Genomic DNA, 21,556 nt, shown 5'->3' with positions numbered 1-21,556 from the left:
GTTGTATATATGTGTAAAATGACAAAGTCATCGCTAACTAATAACAGCATCTGTTAAATGAGACAGACCGTCGGAGTTAAATTAAAAATACTCAAAATAGCCCTTCACATTTTGTTGTCATAAAATTGTACCTGCAATTAAATTGTGGATTAAGATGCTAATGAGCTACCTGATTTGCATGTGCAATCAGATTAGCATGTAAATATCAGCTTCTTGCAGGCACTAACATATATATGACTACCTGAGTGTGCCTGCAAATCAAAACGTTAGCAGCCAGGCCCACAGTAGCAGATGTAAAGATCTGTTAATCACATTGCTGGCATGTTGGTACCCTTTAATTTGTGGCTTCCAGAACTGCTGAGCACTCCTAACTGTCATGCGAGTGGCAGGTGCTTACCAGCGATGGCAAAATCTGGGTGAATGACCTTACAGAATATCAGGAATTTAGGGTTTTTCTGACATTCATCTCAAGGTGCTGGCTGTATCTCTGGGATCCAGCCTGGGTGCTTTTCTGACCCATGGGAGGTGGTGAAGAGGTTTTTGCTGGCTCTGTCCACCCGCCCTCTCTTAGGTCATTGTCCCTTATCACGGTGCAACTGCCAGCTGTATATCCATGCCTGAATCACCACTATTTGCTGTCAGTACATCAGAAAAGCCAGCCAGTTCCTGGTTACAGTGATATGCTGGACTATAAAAACCCAGCAGATGAGAATGCCTCTGAAAGATGTTGCTCTCGTACTTAAAGAGTTTATATCTCTTAGGTGCTCTAGATAAATCACAACTCGCAGTCCACTGCAGAGTGTTGCGATGGCAGTTCACGCACACAAGGCTTGCTCTAACTTTAAAAAAGTGTGGGTAGGCCTCACAACTGAGAACTCAAGACAAGCTAAACTCATTATTTTTACTCAGCAGTTCAGGCAGTTTTTGCAGGCTCCTTATGCTATTACGGCTCGGTTGCTAGCCGTGCCCAAAGCAGGCAGCACAAAGTCATGGTAAAGGCTACCCGACATACAAATGCAGCAGAGATGGAATATAACTCTGATTCACGAGCCTCTGCAGAGACTTTGGGGTAGGGATGCACAGACTAAACCTTAGCTATGGAACCTAAAAATTAATTAAAACTCAACAAGGTGCAGTCTTAAAGATTCAAACTGAAGCTCTAAGCTTTGGCCAGAACCATCTTAAGCAGGAGAGGCAAACCCTCCCACTACCCAAAACATAATCACCCTGTTTAGGAGATTAAACTGATTTGCTTTTGTTTCACAAGAATATTTGGGAAGTATTCAAAACCTAGTCAGCTCTGAAAGCTGATACATATTTAACACACTTAATGGATCCTGAGGCTGAGCACACTTTAGCCAAACAGCTTTTAAAATGAAGCTCAGCAGTTCTAAAAATGAATCTGCTGGGAGAGAAGAGTTCAGAGAACCTTATAGGAACCAAATTTCACATTGTCTTAGCTGGCACCGTAACAGATTTTGCTGGTAATATATTCAGCATTTCTTGTCATGTCTGTGTAAACTGCTCTGTCTGTTTCTCTAGTTGCAGACATTTATTTTTTTAATTCATGACCCAGAGCACATGGCCTGAAATAGATTTTTAATTATTTCAGGAAAGGATTGTGGTTCTTCATTCTGAAATTTGCTTTGTGTATCATCTTACTTTTTGTCACTTAATTAAACATCATTTTAAGCTAACTGTGAAAGGCCAACTAAGACATTACCATTTAACATCCTGAGACCGTCACCTGATGTGGCCTGTTTAAGCGCCTGTTCCACTTGTTCTCTTCTCTTCGATTCAAATTCCAAAGCTTCCTGCAATTTTCTCTTCGCCTTTTTTTCTTTCTTCAAGCGTTTCTGAATTGTTGCTGAAATGTAAATATATTTTAAGAACGGCTGTTAAAGCACAACTAATATATAATGGTGACAGTAAATGAGTTTATGTTCAGTGTTCAAGGGCCCAGTTCCAGCTCAAGAAAAAAACAGAAATCTGGCATGAAACTGATAGAAAAAACAAAAATAAACCCACCCACCCCAAGCCATATCCTGTAGTGAAAACAATGAACAGTGTGAAAGGGCTTTAGATCTTCTTAAAGATCTGGAACTGCCCCATGGATTTAAGTGTCCTGACCAGAACCTAAAGAGTCTCAGCACCAGCCCTGTGGTTCATGTTACAAAGACTTCACCAGCCTGGACTAAATTCCAGCTACAGTTCTGCAGTTTGGTTGACCAGACCATTGGCTTAAACCGATTTCTAGCAACAGCAGCAATGTATATCCTCAAAATTAAATCCATCTCCCACCCTTCATTCTAATATTTTCCCTTAATGCTGAGAACTGTATTGCACCCTGTTCTGCCAGTAGTTTTATCCAGAAGGATAATCCAAACACACTGGTTATGTCTCTCCCTGACCACTCCTCATGGATGGAAGAAGTCTTCTGAATGTGTCAGAGATTTGGTTTAGTTATGGCTATTAACATTAAAAGGAAATTAAATTTATTTATCCAGGTGAACTACCTGTGTGCAGTGTTGGAGAATCTGAAATGCCAGCACCAGTGGTGTACAGAGTGAAACCCCATGGAATTAGGTGGTCATTTTTTTGGCAAAAATGGAGCAGCAGCTGGGTTAATTTTGAAGCAGAATAACTGACATAACAAGAACCACTGCTCAAGACAGAAGCCAGGTGTAAGGCTATTGAGAAGATGGGTTGAGTGAGTACATACTCAGATGAAAGATCAAATGTGTAGAGAAGGGGTATATACTGAGTAACATAAGTACTTTAGCACTTCATCACTAGTGGGAGAAAAGAAGAGGTAAAGCCAAAGAAAGCAGTGAAACAAAAACGCATTGGGTGTATGCTGAGAACGTCAGAGAGAAATTAAAAGGAAACTTCCCACATAGAAAGCAGGTTGAAAAAAAGCTTATAACACCCCGAAGTGAATCAAGTATATTCTCTTCATTAGCAATTTCTCCTACAAACTGAAGCACTCTGTAAAACGCTGTACAGTAGCTGGCTGTTTAATATAGGTAACAATGCAATAATACAGTGCTCCTGTACAGCTCTGCATTAGATCTCAATGCACTTTACAGCATTTCATCTCTTTTAAAGACAGAAAGCAGAAACAGTGCCTTGACAAAGATCATCCACAGGCCATTGGTACAGGCACGTTAGATTTGGCAGAAAACAAAGTATTTCTGACTACTCTGTCTTAAACCCAACTATAAATAAAGTTAAAACTATAACTAGAGAATTGTACAGTATTAATTGTAGCCAGATGATCAATATCTTCACTGAAAACTGCTGACATTGCTGTGATTGTATTCCCTCACCTATATAAATTCAACCAATAAAATGCACCTTTTTAAAAGCCTTTTCTTTTTCAAATCCTGAATCTTAATCCCATATTTAACCTTATTTTTCACCAGTCCCAGGTTACCATTACATGGGCCATAACTACATCTAAAATATCCACCTCTGCCAACAACAACCCTTCCTGTGCTCCTGCCGGCTAACAGACTGTCCTTATTATCCTTATTAAGCTACCTTTAATGGGCTCTTAAACTTTTTTTTTCACCAGTGCTGCAAGAACACTCTCTTGTGTCTCTTCTTTGCATGACCTGCACTTCCCCTCCCTGGTTTAAACTGCTTGCTAGGATATCTGCAGGCCCATCACCACGCTTCTGCTGAGTGTATCCTGCAGCCAGAAAATACGCTCCTCCCGGGCACAGCTCTTGTTCCAGGAAATCTGCCATCAGCTGGCACGTCTCATTGGCATGAGGAAGATTAGTTGGAGCTGAGGCTGATGCCCACGTACTTTCTCAGAACCAGCAGGAGAAGACTTTAAGCATGCTCTGGAAGGGGTCAAAGACCACTTCCACAGCCCAGCCCAGCTCACAGGGAAGTGCTACATTTCTACAACCCATCGCAGCTTGTGCAGAGGATTGAAGAATGCTCGTGTTGTGCTGCTTCAGTTCACGTGTACAGTTAAATTCCACAGAGCAGTACTTAATGCCGTGGATTCATTATGGAATCAAACAAACGGAGAAGTGATGGCACTACAAAAGGCAGGTAAAACTAACAGACTAAAAAGAATTTGAGCTTGAACATAAATGCCCTTTTAAAATTACCATCTGTTTAGAGTCAAGTTTGCTAGTGCATACATTCTGGCAAATATTGCTCACAAGTATTGTTAAAATGAAAGTTGAATTTATGCAAGCACTATTTTGCAGTCTCATTTATTTGAATCTCCTGTATATTAAGATGCCTGTGAATTTCAAGTGACAAAATACTGTTAGAAAATTTACTAAAATATCTGGAAAAAATTTGGGAAAATCCACAGTATTTACATAACTTTTTGTGACCACTTGTTCATCTCAGTTCTTACTGACTTTTACAGATCGTTCTGGATTTGTGAATGCTCCAGGCAGGGGAAAAAAACCAAAAGGATACTATTACATGGGAAATCTCTGAGAGACTTAGTGAATTATGAATGTCAAAATGTGATCTGTAGAACACTGGAAAATTGAGCAACCCATGTGAAAAAGCCTACCTCTGACTTTTTATAATAATAAAGATGTGCATGTGGCAAATGACCTAAAAGACAAACAATTCTGAGGATATTGATTATTGGTGAAATTCTCTTTTGAGCCATAAGCCAGCAAAGTCTACGCATGGCTTAAGGCTTTTGTTGACTTAAATGTAACTCAGGAGGTGCATAGTGTGCTGTCTGCCTGCAGGGAGACAGGTTTTATTTTATAGAAATACAGCAGTCTCATCCACACGTAGGCTGGGGTGATGCAACATTTCTGAACACCCCCTGCAATTTAACACCTTCCACAGTATTTATTGACCCTTCACAACTTGCCTTAGAAGCGCCCTTCTTTGTTGCCTTTTACTGAGACTCGGTGCTGCAGACAGCTCTGTTCTACACACCTAATTTCAATTCAAAACGCACAGGAAGATAGTCCTTGGCACCTACATTTTCGGTCTTATCTAGTTTTATCTTCCTGATTTCATGGATGTAATCTAGATGTAGCTTTTGGCACATAAAGTACTATTCCTCTCCTTCAGATGCAGATTTGAATTTTAAAAAGAACATTGCCTTCTTTGCAATATCACAGCGAAAAATTCAGATTTACCAATTTAATTGCCTGTTACTATCAAAAGCTTCTAAACAGTCATGGTTTTGTCTTAGAAGGCCCCATATGGGGAGTGCTATTGTATCTCACTCTACTGACAGAAAAAAATAAATATCTAGGGTTATTTGCTTCAAATCTTGCACTTAGGTGGACAGTTTCTCGTAGTTCCATCTATTTTGTGGCACTGAAGTTATCGACAAGAAAAACTGGGTGAGTAGCTCCTGAACTACAGAACTGTGGGCTAGATAAGTACTAAGGTAATGAAAAAAAATCACCTAAATACCCAAATTACAGACATATTATCTTTCTCACAGTAAGACTGATTCTCAATGCTTGAAGGATAATAGCAGAAAACAAAAGAAATTAAAGCTGTCAAATGAAGAAATCGGGCTGGGAATACACAGGCGGATGGGTAATAATACATGTGAAAGCCATGAAACTGAATCAGCTTTCCTCCACAGAACCTGCCAAAACTCTGCGGCCAGTTGCCCTCCAGGAAATAATCCTTCAGTCACTGTTCTCTCTGCTTACAGAAAAGTGTGCTTCATTCTGTTTTTATTAAATTTAAATCTTTCATTACCAGTGCTAGTCCACTGCTGCATTACACTGAAGTATGAATGTCAGTTAACTCCAAGTCCTCAACAGCTCCAGCTGGAAATGCCAAAGGGTTATACATTTAATAGATATCTAAACTTGATTTTTCATTCACTCACCTCTGCTTTGCAGCTCAGCTGTGAGTTGCCTTTCCAAGCTCTCTCTTAGTTCTCTCTCTCTACAAAGCTCCATCTTTAACTCTTTCTTTTCCTGCTGTATCTGCTTTTCCTGGACTCTCGCATTGTCCACAGCCACCTTCAGCAGGCCCTAAAACATACAAATGTAAGATCTGAAAATACCATTTTGTTCCAGCAGTGATAAAATTAATCCATTTCTTTCTTTTATACCCTCCAGGAAAACAGAAAAATTAAAAGCGGGAACCTATAGACCTGGAATGCAACTGGGCACCTGGAGTAGCTAAATGTCATATATGAGCAATCTGGTGGCATGGAATCATTCAGTATAGCTTTTGCTAATTCATCCTATGGATGCGGTTTATTACAAACGGAGTGCCGTATCATTGCTGACCTTGGTCAACTGAAGGGAGAAGCAGAAGAGGAATAATGAGACTGGTGAATTCTGATATGACCATTATTGCCAACTATTAAGTCAAATAGACAACATATGGAACCCTTTCACAATCGATAATGCCAGACAGTGGAAACCTAAGCATTACATTAAATAAAAGAAATTAGAATTGCAGATACAATGTAGTTTCTGAAAATTTTAAAGTGACTGAAAAAGAAACACGTTATCTATCATGACATAGCCTGGCCCTATAGAGAATAATTTACCTGAATGTTGGTTAATAGTGTTTCTACTGATGACAGACCATCAGCAAAAAGAAATGGCGCCGGAAATCCAGGAGGCAAGGCCTGTCCAGCCAGTTGGACTTTATCTAAGGTTGGTTTCATTATTGGAATGGCAATTTGGACCTCTTCTGTAAAGACAGGTTTAAAAGCAACATCAGAAGGCATTGGAAATATTGATAAATGTAATTTCTAGTAACTAGCATTTTGTTTACCTGGAAGTCAAAATACAAGCGCATTAGTAAAACTGACATTGTTTCAGTCTTTGGGCAGCTGCGATTGTTGCTAAGGTAAGTTTGCAAAGTAGTACAGAACAACAATAAATATACTGAATACTATAACACAGCTTTAATAGAGTATAAACTATTATATCTCAAATTCTACAGAATTATACTACAGAATTATAACAGTATTACGCAGTTCATTAAACCTGAATGACCTTTCTCCATTCTACGAATGTTTGCCATTCTGTGATGTGCATTTTTTGTTGCTATAACCTTGACAAAATTCTGATCAAGAAATGTATCGCATCTCTTCACTCCTTTAATATTACCCTTCCCATACTCAGCAGTAAATAATCTCCACTGACTCATCCCCTCCTGCTTAGCTAGCACCAACTCCACGTTGTCAGTAAAGTGTCAGCACAGGTTTTCTTAACAAGTACCTTGCTACTGTCAGCCTTTCTAGTCACAGACAGTAGCCAAAAAAGCTCTGCTGAGCTGTCTCAGTTTATACCAGAGGTATAACGAGAGGCTGGGTGGCGAGGGTCCCAGGAGCAGCCGGGGAGGAGAGAGCGCTCCCCTCACTCCTGCGATGCACTGCACAGAGCTAGAGCGATGCATCTCTTACAAACTGTAGAATCAGGACCTCGTAGCTCCCCCTCCACTCGTTTCAAATAGATCATGTTGTTACAGATCAAGATGTGCACAGACAGTAGAAATGTGTGTCTGGAAAGAAATAACAGTAATAATTTCTTAAAAATCCTTTAAATTTTGTGATGAATCAGTACTATCACCAAGGAACTCACATTTTTTGATAGGATAATTTAAACATATTTTAGGATAGTAAATGTATCTCCTTCTCTCAGATCCCTATGAGTACTACTTCCCCATGTATTCATTTAAACATCGAGTTAATTGCTAAAAACCACAAAATAAAAATCTAGCAGTCTTTAAAGCCAAACTCTGTAATTTCTTTAACTCTGCAATGTAAAAAAAAAAAACTAAAATCCTGTATGATATTCCAGGGAAATCCAGTCTATAGATATTATGTTCCTCCACTTGCGGAAATCAGAGTATCTTCTCAGCAACTGCTTTTTAGTAAAGCCTGCAACTAATGTACTGACCACACATACATGACATGAGTGTTTTCTAAGGGCAACTGTACAACAGTCCTGATAGTTTCATTTTTCAAGTGACTTGGTCATACTGAAGCCTGGATTTACAATTAGACCACACCATATTCAAAGGTCTCCTTATTAAAAAAAAAAAAAAACAAAAAAAAAGCCACCTCAAAAAGAACCTGACAACGATGAATTAAACCCTGGTGTCTCTACAGCGATACTCGTATGTAGTTTAACAAACTCCAGCAGTATCTACTAAGCAGCAAGCACTTTGTGCTGGGTTTCTAAAATACACCTACTGACAACGAACCAGGAGCACTAGCAGTTTTCAAGGATTCTTTGAAATCTCTGTTTAGGGAGTATTTTGTTTACCCTGTGTGAATTCATTAAATGGCACATCTTTATAATGATTCTTCAGGACTAAGAACAACAAAAGCCAGTAACCTCTACACATCTTTGTAGCTATCATTTTAGAGCTGTGTTCATGTAATTTAAATGATCCATTTAAAAAAAAAAATCTGGTAACATAGACTACAAAGTTTGTGCTGATTCAGATGCATCATTTCTCATATTTAAATATCTTTTATCAGTGGCCGAGTTTTGAAAATAATCTGGTTATTTGTCGCATATGATGCTACACAGAAATAATATCTATGCCATGGAGTCACAAAAGACTAAACAGAAGTGGCATCTGAAAAAGAAAGTAATACGTGAAGTATGCATAACAAAACTATAGCTGCTTTAAAATCTCTAGAAATCCCTACTATTTGGAGATGAAAGTAATAACATTAAATTGGCTGAAAGGAAAATTACTATTGACTGTGAAGACAGGTTGCATGGTCTATGGTTTGTAATGTTACTGTACAGCAGATTGAAGTTTCAAAATAGTATTACTCTTCTTTAAAGAGATAGACACAGCTAAATTAGGTGCTGCTTGCTGCAGTGAGGATCAAATGCAAAAAGAATCATATTTCATCAGACCTAGTCAACACCAGGAAAATAAATAGAAATATAAGAGGTATGCAGGCAATGATTCATTTTGATAATCTGGCCCAAGAGAGACACATAGAGACAGCACACAGATCTAAGCTTCTACCAAAAGACAAATAGGACACAGAGGGTGGGAATTGGGATGACAGTGTAGCAGAGGTCACATCGATTTTCAGCAGCAGTTTTCACACAGATGAGATAACCCTGGACTCTATTTGGCCCATTGTTCATATCCTACCTGTCCCAGAAGCAATAAATTTCCAAGTCCCAGAAAAAGGGCAGTAAAGAAGAAGGATTCTACTTATGACTTCTTATGATTAAGTTTTTGTGCTAACCAAACATGCTTTGCAGACCAAGGTCACATTGCATGTTAAAGTCTGTAATAGCTGAAAACTAGAAGAAGCATATTATGTTTTAGCGTATAGGGGCGGAAACTGTCAAACCATTCATCTTTTTTTTTTTTGATTGAAATCACACTCTGCAAAGATGAATGATAAATGCATTAGAAATCTATTTCAATCTTGTAATAGGTCTTCACATCTGAATGGTGTCTACATCTTGCCTGTATTCTGAGTAAGTGCAGTTAGGCAGAAATTTATTAGCTAGACTTGAGAAATCATAAATGGTAAAGCAATTAAAAATGGCATGCGTTGGAAGCATTTTTTGTGGACTGTATCAAATGCGTCTCTAATAGAAAAAAAGATGTTGATTTAAGCATTTTGATTTTAAATAACACTAAAAATATAAATGCTAAAAGCTGCACTCACACATATAGTACAACAGAATAAGCAAGAAATAAAGCTAGGACAACTACAATCTAACCAAGGACACAAACAACCTTTCTATTTATTGAAGCAAAGTGGGAACTACTTTTTATCAAGCCCGTTTGTTAAACCTGCCATGCTTTATAATAGCATTCAGGAATCCATTTAGAGTGCAGACTTTTTATTTTAATTTCTAGCTGGCATCCAGATGAATAGATGAAAGGAAGAATTATATTGCAGAGAAAAGAAATACACAGTAAACACTAACAGCGAGTGGAATATTATCCCAGGAAAGCACATGAAAATCTGCTAGAAAGTTTCTTGTTCTTAATTCAATATACCGAAGTATTTCATCTTCTGTCTTCTGCCTAAGTTGCAGAAACAGGGTTTGGAAAAAGAAGCATCAACCTACGGACTAAACATAGCACTGGGAACACAAGTAACGTGAATTGCTCCCTGCATGACAGTGCACGGCCCAAACCAACAGGCAATTTTATTTGCCAGCTGGTTTATATTCTTTCAGAAGGCATGTTTTTAAACCCATCACTCATATACCTGATACACTTGACATGTCACATCCCTCTCAAAACAAGGTAGAAGTATTAAAGCTACAATTTACATCTTGTCTAACACTAGTTAGACCACCGAGTTATTTCTTCACAAACACTTCAAAAATGTATCTATCTGGAGCTGTGTAAGCATTATTCACCTGAAGTAGTTTACAGAATGTAACTCATGCATAAAATAAATATGTGGCATATGGAAAAGAGAGTAACAATTTATACAAAATTTATAGATATTAATCTGTTAGTTACTAACCAAGACATTTGATCTCAGAAAGCCTTCAGCCAGCATTAATAAGCGGGTTTTGGACATAGGTGCCAGATGGGTCACTCCTTTTCCTTGCCTGTGGCATAAAATTTAGATATCTAAGGACTAAAATGATTTACCACAATTATAAATCTTTAAGCTTCATATTGGAGTAATGGGGACTATATTTAATGGCCCATAGTTACAAAAGAACAGCTCACAGATACTCTGATGGACCTTTTTGACTTTTAATAAATAAAAACAGAGGATCTGCAATGTCAGCTGGGTTCTGTGTGCTACTCATGTTTGAAAATAACATACAGTCTTATTTGAAATAGCACTGTTTACCCAAAGGTCTTACAGGATCATCCAAAGCGATGTATCTCTATAGTGGCAAGAGGTCCCTTGACTTCCAGTTCTATATCTACCTCACAACAACAGCAATAGGCAGCAGTGTCTGAACATGGGTATTTTGACAGAATTAGGGCCCAAATTCTAAGTTTTGACTGCAAAAAGCAGTTTTTCCAAAAATTAAAACTTACTTGAATTTTAAATCTTGTCAATTTCTGTATTGCTTAATGAGAAACTAGATTTTTTTTTTCTTTTACAGTAAGCTAATTATGAAAACCCTGTAATCTGAGGCATTGTTTATTTCAACTATTTTGTATCTGTAAGTCTGCAAGGACAGGGTTATCTGTCTTCAGTGCCTTAATAACTCTGAAAAGCCTCCATAAACCTCTGCCTGCCTTTCTCTCCTTCACTCATTGCTTCTCTGCCAGGAGCTGAGCACTCCTGTTCATCAGTGAGAAAAGAGATACCTCCTCCTAACCTGGCACCAATCAAACTTAGAAATTTACTGCTTTAACCTTGTGATTCAGATGCCAAATTTAAAGCCACTGCTGTTTTTCTTAATTACAGTCCCTGAATGAACAGGGTCAATGAATGCAATTGGGGAGTAGCTGATTAATCCAGTACACTAGCTTTAAATCAGATTTTATTTCATTTTCGAATGATTGATACAACTTGATAGTGCACAAGCATTTTTCACAACTGAGCTTTGCCACAAAAATACCTTCACTTTAAAAATACTATCTCTATCTAATCTTTATATATACATTTCCAGGCTGCCTTAAAAGCTTTTGGAAACTATCTCAAAACAGTAACATCAACTATGCTCTGCTTCACAGTATCCATGTCCAAGGTAGTATTCACCTATCCATTCTGAAATAAATTGATTTTGTCCTAAAGAAGCGTTTAATAAAACCTTTTCATTATTTTCAACACGGGGGGAAATGTAGACCATAGATTCATAGAATCATTTAGCTTGGAAAAGACCTTCAGGATTATCAAGCCCAGCCCCTAACCCAGCGCTGCCAAGCCCACCGCTGAACCGTGTCCCCAAGCACGGCGCCTGCGGGGGTTTTGAGCCCCCCCGGGGACGGTGACAGCACCCGGTCCCTGGGCAGCCTGTCCCCCTGCCCGGCCACCCTTTCCGCGAAGGAATTTCTCCTGAGATCCCCCCTGACCCTCCCCTGGCACAGCCTGGGGCCGTTCCCTCTTGTCCTGTCGCTGGTTCCCTGGGGGAAGAGACCGACCCCCCGGCTCCAGCCCCCTCAGGCAGCCGCAGAGCGATGGGGTCCCCCCCGAGCCCCGTTTCTCCAGGCTGAGCCCCCCCAGCCCCCCCAGCCGGTGCCGCAGCCCCTTCCCCAGCTCCGTGCCCGTCCCTGGACACGCTGCAGCCCCTCAGGGTCTGTCCCGTGGCCTGTCCTGGCCCCAGAGATCTGTGTGTCCGAGTGGTGTAGCAGGTGGCTGGTATTTCCCCTTGGATCATGGAGGCTTCGCTCTGCTGCCCATCCCTGTCTTCCAGCAGCTCAGGGGGCTGGACACACCGAGAACAACTGGTCTGACTGTTAAAGACTGAGGCAAGGAAGGCATGAAGTTCCTCAGCCTTTGTCACTACGCTTCCCCCCTGCATCCAATAAAGGATGGAGACTCTCCCTACCCCTCCTTTTGTCACGCATGTATTTGTTGAAACGCTTTTAATTGTCTTTTACAGCCATGTCTGTTACATTTAGAGCAATGTGCTAGCTTAGGGAAAACGGAGTATTCCAAGCAGTAAAAAAAAGAGAGAGCAAACTGTACAAGCAACTCGTACCAAACCGTACCACCTTTCCACAGACCTGTTCTCAGGAATGATGAGGGTGTGCTTTCCTGAAGGACGTCACAAAGCATGCACTTAGTGTCTGAACAGGGGAAGCAGGCAAAAAGCAAAGAAAAGAGAATTTCACTAGAAAGGGCTGAAATTACAGTTTACAAACTGTCTTTATCTGTGCGCTCTTTATCAAGAGGTGTGTAATTATACAGCTTTGACATTTTCATCAATGTAGCCTCATTAATAACACAGAAAATTATACCTATTTATAACTTCAACATATTTACAATATACTCTGATGTTCACATGGCAATGATGGTAAAAACACCTGAAAATATTTTATTAATTCAAACCTCAAAAGAAAGCACCTGAGTTAGATGAGCTACTAGGTTTGTGATAATGAAAAAATGAAACTGAGAGGTGCAACAATTCACTAGCCAGACATCAGAACTAGAGCAAGTAACTTCTGTCTGAAGTTCTGTATGTCCAGATTAAGAAAACCAAATATAACTGATGTCACCTGAATAAATTCTGTTCATTAAAGAGAATTATAAGTACAATTAAGGCCACTAATAAACATAGAAAAAGCCTTAAAAAACGGTATATTTTATGTTCACAACAATTACTTACAATTTATAGTTTGTCTGTGGTGTTACTATTATACATGTTTTCTCCTAGGAGCTGCTCCTCAGGCAGGTTTTGGTAACCCGGATTCTGACATGTTTGAAGTTGTTCTGTGCTTTAAGTTGCTTCTACATAGAAGCTTAAGTACTATCAATCTGCATTTTCCATATGGCAATTTGAAGTAACTAGTTACTTCAGCTAGTAATAGTACCTTCTCATTCCTGACAATGCCAAGAAGCATTATTTCTACTGACAATAAAGAAAAGTGAAAATGGGAACTATTCAATGAGAGGCTAGTAATAGAATTACTGTGGCATGGAAGAAAGGAGGAAAATGAAACAAAATAAACAAAATCCTCCTCATAGCTATTATCAAGACATTATAATTTTTTTCTCAGCTAACTCTCCCATTAACACTCACAAAGGTTTTTTTCATAGTGTTTTTTAAGCATCAATGTAGTCTGACTATTCTTCTACCGAGATTTTAAACTGTCAGATGAGGATGGGTAGGAGGAACTTGCCAAGAAAAAAAAAAAAAAGATTCTTCAATTTTCTTGGCGGATTCAGCTTTTCCCTATTAATGTTGAGATTATTTCTTCAACTATTTTGTTGCAAATATTTATGACTCCATATGGAACAACAGATGTTGAAGGGAAGGGAAAGCAGAAAAGACTTCATTTTCAGCAATTACCCTGCTACTTGTTGTCATACTGTAGGTGTTCTTAGTGCATCTATTTTACATACCACCCTGTCCTTTCACACACTGCAAAAATGTCAGCTTGGATAATTAATGTATTAACTTTAGTCCAAATCATTTCCACAATATTCATCTATGGAAAAAAAAAACCAACATACAAAGTGGACAACAGGAGGAAGAAATCAGGAGGGATGGGGGAGGATAAGAACTGCTTTCCCAGTCCTCCTGGAATATCTGATCAGGAATCAGTTTCTTGCAAAGCTGCATTAGGTACTGAATACAAAATCCTTCCCTTTTCCCCTTTGAGACAGATTCCAGTGACTGCCACCACGGACAGACACCACACAAGAAACAGAAAAGCCAAGCTATCTAAGAAGCAGTACAATAAACAGTAAAATTACTGCATAAGGAAGGTGAAGAAACACGGGCTGGGTGTGATGAGGATAAACAGAAACAGGTTGATGGTATTCACGCTGAAGAAATGTCTGTTAACTGAACTGTCAGCTTACTAGCACAGGCATCCAGAGCTGGCTGGAGAGTATCGGTCCCCGCATGCAGACGGTGAGGTCCACTCGCAGGCAGAATCGTACCTGCTCCGCCAGCTCCTGGCTGAACACAGCCGCGATCAGCGAGCAATGTGTTCCAACGAACAAACCGTGCTTTTGCGTGTAGCCAGCAGCCCCACATGGGGAAACCAGGCAGGAAAGAGAGGGAGAAGGGTACTACCCCAACCCCAGCGCCATGCTAACTGCAGCTACGTGGTTTCTGGACGGCAGGTAGCTCCCAGTTGGTGTAACTTGCCGACTGGGAAGCCCAAGCTGGCAGATGTCTGCGAAGCCACCTCGAAGCGTGAGGCACGCCGCCGCCAGCAAGTCCGCTGCCACCATGCACGCCTGTAAACGCAGCGCTCCGGAGCTGACAAGCAAAACTGTGTGCCCAAACAAAGGCCGCCTGCCTCCACAGTTAGGCAAGCTCTTTCATGTTCCACTCGTAATAAAAACATACAACGTGTTTGTAAATAATTTTCACCATCTACTCCCTTTATTGCACTATTTGGTAGTGTAACTAGTAATCTGAAACAGATCTCATTAGAAAGATTCCATTTTTTCCTATTCACAAAACCCACACAACTATATAAATGCTTCCAGAGAGCTGTGATTAGTGGGACCAAATTTTCACCAGTGTGCCACATGGGCCTGTGTTCCCATTTTGCACCTGATTAACTCCACCTGCCCGCTAAAGCTGCACATGTGCCACCAGGAAAGGCTTTTCTGAAGGTGTCTGCCTGGTCCAAGCAACTATTCAAATGTCATCTGTGCATATGCCGGGTGCAAGTCTGTGTTGCTAATGTCAGGCAAAACCAGGCCGGAATCAAGCTTCTGGGGCCAGGCAGTAAACATAAATCCTCCCTGGCCATAAGCAAATCTAAAGGCCTACAGAACTGAGTAGTAAGGAATGTTCTTCCCTGACAGCAAAGCTTAGTGATCACCAGCACAACTAACTGGTAGCCAGGGAGCTAGTCACTGCGCTCCGGGTGTCATCGGAATAAGGTAAAGGAATTCTAAACCTCAAAATTAGTAAGTATTTTTACATTTTTAATATGTTTGTCTTCCATAGGATTATACGCAGATTATTGTAATATATATACTATATATAATTATTTTATATAGAGATTATATATGTATTATATGATTTATGCTAACACAGTGATTATGACCCACAAGGTACTTCATCTCTCGACATATTCTAAAATAGTACCAAACTAATACCGGCATTATTACTGTTAAGTTCAGTTTTTCAAAGCACACGTATCACAGCAGTTAAGTCCTCCAAATATTTGAAGCAGGCAGAGCACTCCATTTCCTGGATATTCCTGGATAATTATTCCTGCTTTATTAAGGTTTATTTTACAACTGTGTAAAATAGGTTATAAAGGACAATTCTGCTATTATGTCCTCCCCTGCTTAGGCTTAATAAATATTATATTCCACACCATCCATTAAAGCCAAGCAGTGGAGAAAATAGGAGTGGTAGTAATCTCCTCCACAGATGTAAAATACCTTTAATAAAATAAGGGTGTATAACAGTCAGGAACAAATTACTGAGGTCTGCTTTAATAAAATAGTACCCTTAAAGAAGTATTACTCTTAAGGTACTGACATTCCCACTGGTGATGCAGTGCATCCTTTCAAAGCAGTATAGCTTGTTAAAATGGCAAGATATCTTTTTGCAATAGAGTGTTTGTGTCCAGGCAGATACAAGGTTTGTATAGAATGCATCCAGGGAGCCATAAAACTGGTGGGAAACATATTTCTCCGTGGTATTTTAGTACTTCGAAAAATTCAATCACTGGGAAAAAATGTTTTGCTGTAAACATCTGAAGAGCCTTATAAAAGCAATGGCTTCCCACAGCACCTGCTTAAATAATCTTAAGAGGGAGTGAGTATGTCTTTGCTCATCTTCTGAAACTTGTAGAAAGCATCTCCTATTAATTTCCCTGGTGCTGTCAGGCCAGGGCACTTTTAATCAGGAATAATTATGAGTGCAATTGGGGGATGTTCACTAGCAGGATTTTTGCACTGGAGGAATAAGACAACTTTCAAAACTGATCGCTAGGAGAAATACGATTACCTTAACAGGAAAATATACCCAGAAAGATGATTACCTTAAAAGTTGCCTTCTGAATGAATTATGAATTGTTCAGATGTCAGCAATGAAGTACTCTGCTTATATATCCTAGCGTTTGAATTCAGTGCAGTTGCACATTGATTTTTACAAACCTTGATTATTAAGAAGCATGAGAAATTCATCCCTTTTTAATTTACTTTCTAAGTGTTTTAATTCTACAGGTGAGTAGCAGTTCTGTGCTGTACGTGGTATCGGTAGGATTCCTGACACAGCTCTGCTGCAGGCTTCCACAGAGCACTCAGCCTTGCACCAGCTGCTCAGCCCTCCCAGCTGCACACAGCGGGGTCAGGGGGCACGGGGCTGCCCCCCCCGGCTCTGCCCGCAGCGCCCAGGGTCGTGCACAGAAGAAGACGCGCACCCATCTCCCACCCGGGGCGCAGCCAGCCCGGCGTGCGCGGCACCTCGCCCAAGTGCTGCTGTTAGACAGTGCCAGTATCTCCAGCTGGTAGGAAAGGTCACAGAACTGAACCCTAACGCAACCCAGCCTCCCGGGCTAGGAAATGGTCACAATTTGGCTTACCCCAGCCCTCCTCCCCTCTTCAGCTAAGAGGGCAAGTAATAGGCCCTCTGATAGAAATGTTGTCCTGGCGTATCGGTATTACATCTCAGTGACAGGATGACTAGGCTCACATATATCAGCGTTACAGCAGCTCTCGGGTGTGGAGAGCCGCATGTCCATGGCAACATAGCACAACTCTTCGCCACCAAACAATTACATGATGCTCTGGGGAAAGACAAGTTTTCCGAGCACACAGCCGATCTATCAAAAGGGAAAACTCTTTCTGACCCAAATGGCAGCTGCGATCAGAGTATAAATGTAAGCTAACCCCCAAGTAGTCCACATCCACTACTTTGCAACCCAATAACTGTTAAGTCTACTGCTGCCACTTATCCTGAGATCTTTTAAAAGATTAAATACGGGGGAAAGGAAAGAAAAAGGAAAACTTCCTGCAGAAAGCAGCAGCCATCTGACATCGATCTGCTGTACTCTTCCTTCAGGTCAGCCCGCGGGGAGGCAGGGAGCTGGGCGGCCACACGCTTCAGCCTCTCACCTTTCAGGCACAGCACCTCTTCAGCAGCGATCCCCAGTACGTACCCCAGACAAAACATCACTTGTGAAAAAGTGCTAAAGTATTTAAACCACAAGAGGCTAATTCCGGGGTCCTGCGGTCTCCCCTAACAGGTTGCTACCACAGTGCAGCAGTACAATTCCCAGCAACTGACCAACATCTTTCCTCTGCTCTTCCCTCTGCCCAAGACCTCAGACATAAAGCTATGCTCTGCTATGGAATGTGGCATATAGCAAAGTCTGGCAGTAAAGCCCTGTTTCTTCAGCTAATTTTATTAGTAACAGCCTAATATCATCTGAAGGCAAAGCACAAAAGCTAGAGAACTGAGCAAGGAAGACCCACCGCACCTCCCCACGCCCCCTGCCCCAGCCATGTGTATGTACAGTCCTACTCTTTCCGTGATCTGGCACTGCAAACCAATCACTCCAGGAGAATTTTAAGAAACGTCACCAACCTCTTGCCTCTAAACCACTATAATTTACAGTAGACTTGAAGACAAACAAAAAATGCCACTAGCATCATCATTACTAAATAAAAGCTACTAAACAGATTTTTGGATCAATCTCTTGGATTTACATGCTTCTCAATTAAAAACAAGACACAAACCAAAACAAATTACACAGAAACCCAGTACTCCAGACCTCTCACGCATTCACCAACAGATTTCAAACTGGCCTTGGATTTGGTTGGTGGCTGAAAAATCCAGCTTCATGGACCTGCCAGCTTCTGTGGCTTGCAGATGAGGCAGCTGATGCCTGGAGAGGCGGGGAAGTGTCACATCGAGCTCTGCAGCTGGCTCCCGAGGAGAGACACGAGGGGAGAGAAAACTGCACCATCTTAGGCACCCTCCTACTGCAAATACAGCTGAAAAACCAATCGTGACCAAAAGCAAAAATACCTCGCCCATATTCAGTAAAAAAAGTGAGTAACTACAAAGTATCAGTTATCTGCATTTTCTCCAAATGACAGAAATAATGTTCTGCACTCCATCAGTCCTTCTAGTGGGATTCCCACCAGGTCAGCTAGGAGCATGACCTTATTGGTGTTTGTAAGTCATATTCAAAACTCCATAAGCATAAAATCCTTTAAAAATGTTTAGGTTTTGATTACTGTTACTGTGACTTCAGGCTTTTAGCAACCAAAGCATTTTCCTTTTAAAACCGGCTTACTCCTTTTGCAGGGCACATTATATTTTCAGTTTGGTTTATTCTACCTCCTTGCTTTGAAACTGTGCATTACTTGAGAGAGGAGCTGACATACCCATTCACGACAGTGCACAAAATGAAGCTTAATGAATCCCAAATGCAACGTACTTCATGTGCTAAAATCAATGTACGTTGCCTGCTACAGTATCTCCCTGTGAAATTGAGGCATTTGCTCAGAAATTTCTATCTCAACAGGGTCTTTTCTTTTTTTGTAGTGCTTAACTGCCTTTTGTCTGCTCTTGTCTCCCTCCAGTGTTGCTCAGATGGCAATCTTTTATTCCTTGTGCAAACTCATTTGGAAAATGCTGGATGGGCTACAGCTGTGTACTGCTATGTAAGGTCTAATACATGTCAAGCAGTGCTTTATACATGCTGAATAAACACAATGAAACAATGTTTTAATTGATTATTAAAAAGGCAGGGTTCTAGACTGAAAGTAGTATTTAAAATCAGATTTAATCAGCTAGTTTTGTAAAATTCTGAAAGATATTGATGCTACACACGCTGCCATTTGAGCTCTAAAGTTTTCACAAAGGTTACCGCAACCCAAAGTGACAAAGCTATTTCTGGGTACTTTATGTAAACGTGCAAGTCTGTAGCTGATGAAAAACAAGCAGTGGATCAAAATACTAATGAAGCATGAAACTTACCTGGAAAGGTGTTTTCCCCACAGATCTAAGAAATTAAATAAAGTACATGTTTTTCAAGAGCCAATCTCTGTTCAGGTACTGCAGAACCTTTGCAGCTTAGCTGTTCTCAAAGTGACATATGTTCTTGCCTTTATGATGTGTAAGGTCTGGATTAATACTCTCCAGTAGTAAATACTGACTTGAAATCAATCTGCATTGCTTCTAACAAAGCTATCAAAGCTGGAAGTGCAGGCTAGAACCATTAGAAGTCTCTTTAAAGGATTTGTTTAAACCGACAACTATAAGACAAAGCAAGTGAAATTGTTTTGAAGTCCCAAAGTCAGAAATAGTAATAGTAATAATACAGAAAATTAAGCAATTGGTAATCAAAATAATTGTAGTACCCAAAAAGGTGCCTCTAACCCACCACAGGACCCTACTTGGGGAATCACAGATTTTTTTGAAGGTTTGGGCAATGATTAATTTGAAATGAAATTCAGTCTAAATTCTTTATACCAATAAACATTCTCCTCTGACTATTTTTCCGTGGCACCCCAGGAATCTATGTGAAAAATGCATTGTGAAGCAGCTGATTATTTTTTTTTCTTTTTCCCCTCAAACAAAAAATGCCAATGTTGTTCTGAAATTTAGGTTGTAAAAACTAGTCATGTCTAATAAGTGGCAGCAAACTTAATGTAAGTTCTATTAAGAACCTTCATTAGCTTGAAGTACATGGATTATCAATCAAATGAGAAATAAGCATGGTGCAGATGAAAATGGCAAACTGCTATAATTACAAATGATGTTTTGTGCATGATCGTGTCTCAAGAATTGTTACAGAATGCCGTGGAAAAAAAAATCATTTGTATCTACAGTCCAGAATAATATGGGCCATTACAATGATGTACTTTGGAGCAGAAATGTCATTTGTTATGTTTCACATTGTTTCTGTTCTATCCACTGAATCTATATTTTGTTTTGTTTTTTAAAAAGGATGAATTTGCTTTAGAGAACTGACAGCTTATATAAATATTTTAGTTTTGCTTGCAAGTAACAGGAAAAAAAACACGGTATAAAACTCAAGCTCCAAGTTCCCCAGAATGCCTACTGAGAATAAATTCTATGTTTATTTGTATTTCATTTTCCTTGAACAACTGCTTTTCCCTTGGGTATTTATTAAAAGCATAAAAAGAACGAGCCAAATTCACTTCTCAATAACATCCATTCAGCATTGTTGAGGCTTGTAAAATTGCGCTAGACTAGCCAAGGGGAAAATTTTACTCACTATTTAGTAAATATATATAATTTTTTTTCTGGTTGAGATGATGTATTGTTCAATCTTTAAATTCTCTGTCTGCTCCTGCTTATCAAAGAAGAAAAAGCAGCCCTTTTGTTATAGATTTGTGAGCTCACATAGGAATAGAGATGATGCATACGCTCTATTTGCTCATTCTGTCCTGGGTTACTTGGGGCAGCCCTACACTCAGCATTTCCCATCGGACCTGTAGAAGACTTGAGCAAAGCTTCCATCAACTCCACTACACAAAGAACTAGTTAAATTGTCTTCGGTACTATTTGCCTGAAGATTCTAATAAATAATCTTATTTGACCTACATTCTAAATCCACAGATTGAGGAAGCATTAGCAGCAGAATGGCTTCCAGTGAATTTGGCCATTGGGAAGGTCTACTCTCAGTGCAAGGTTGGAGAAGCATTTCCATACTGCAAACGGTGCGTGACACAGACATCCACTTTCAAAACCACAAAAAAATGCAGTGACACAGAAGCTGCTGTCTGGGCTACGACCACAGCTGAGACGGTTCACCATGCAGCAGCCAAGCTGCCTCCACACCGTGCCCTTCCCCCCTCCTGCACCAGGCTTCCATCAGGTCCCGCTGGGCTACCCAGGGGCACCCCACACCTACCAGTGCAGATGTTTTAAAACTGTCCTGGTACACGACAAAACGAAAACCACAATTCCCATTACATAAGATCACTTCTCTCTTTGCAGTTGACCATCACCGTGGGTTTTGTACAGTTTGATTG

The 21,556-nt window shown here is 40.2% G+C and overlaps 1 protein-coding gene across 5 annotated transcripts in view; it reads right to left on the bottom strand.

Moving 5' to 3' along the window:
* Positions 1-21,556, bottom strand: part of DACH2 (dachshund family transcription factor 2) — a gene marked incomplete at its 5' end in the record, with an annotated part of 310,315 nt that overhangs the window by 12,656 nt on the left and 276,103 nt on the right. For 3 of the 5 annotated variants that reach the window (XM_080365637.1, XM_080365633.1, XM_080365635.1), the window contains 3 exons: positions 1,724-1,867; positions 5,852-5,999; positions 6,527-6,672. In XM_080365637.1, coding sequence (XP_080221763.1) covers positions 1,724-1,867; positions 5,852-5,999; positions 6,527-6,672 — 438 coding nt within the window. The remainder of the gene's footprint in view (positions 1-1,723; positions 1,868-5,851; positions 6,000-6,526; positions 6,673-21,556) is intronic. The other 2 variants (XM_080365634.1, XM_080365636.1) reach the window with 1 other exon arrangement.

The sequence above is a fragment of the Falco punctatus genome (genome assembly GCF_963210335.1).
Source record: "Falco punctatus genome assembly, chromosome: 15".
Classification (NCBI taxonomy): Eukaryota; Metazoa; Chordata; class Aves; order Falconiformes; family Falconidae; genus Falco; species Falco punctatus.
This window is presented reverse-complemented; position numbering and strand designations above follow the sequence as displayed.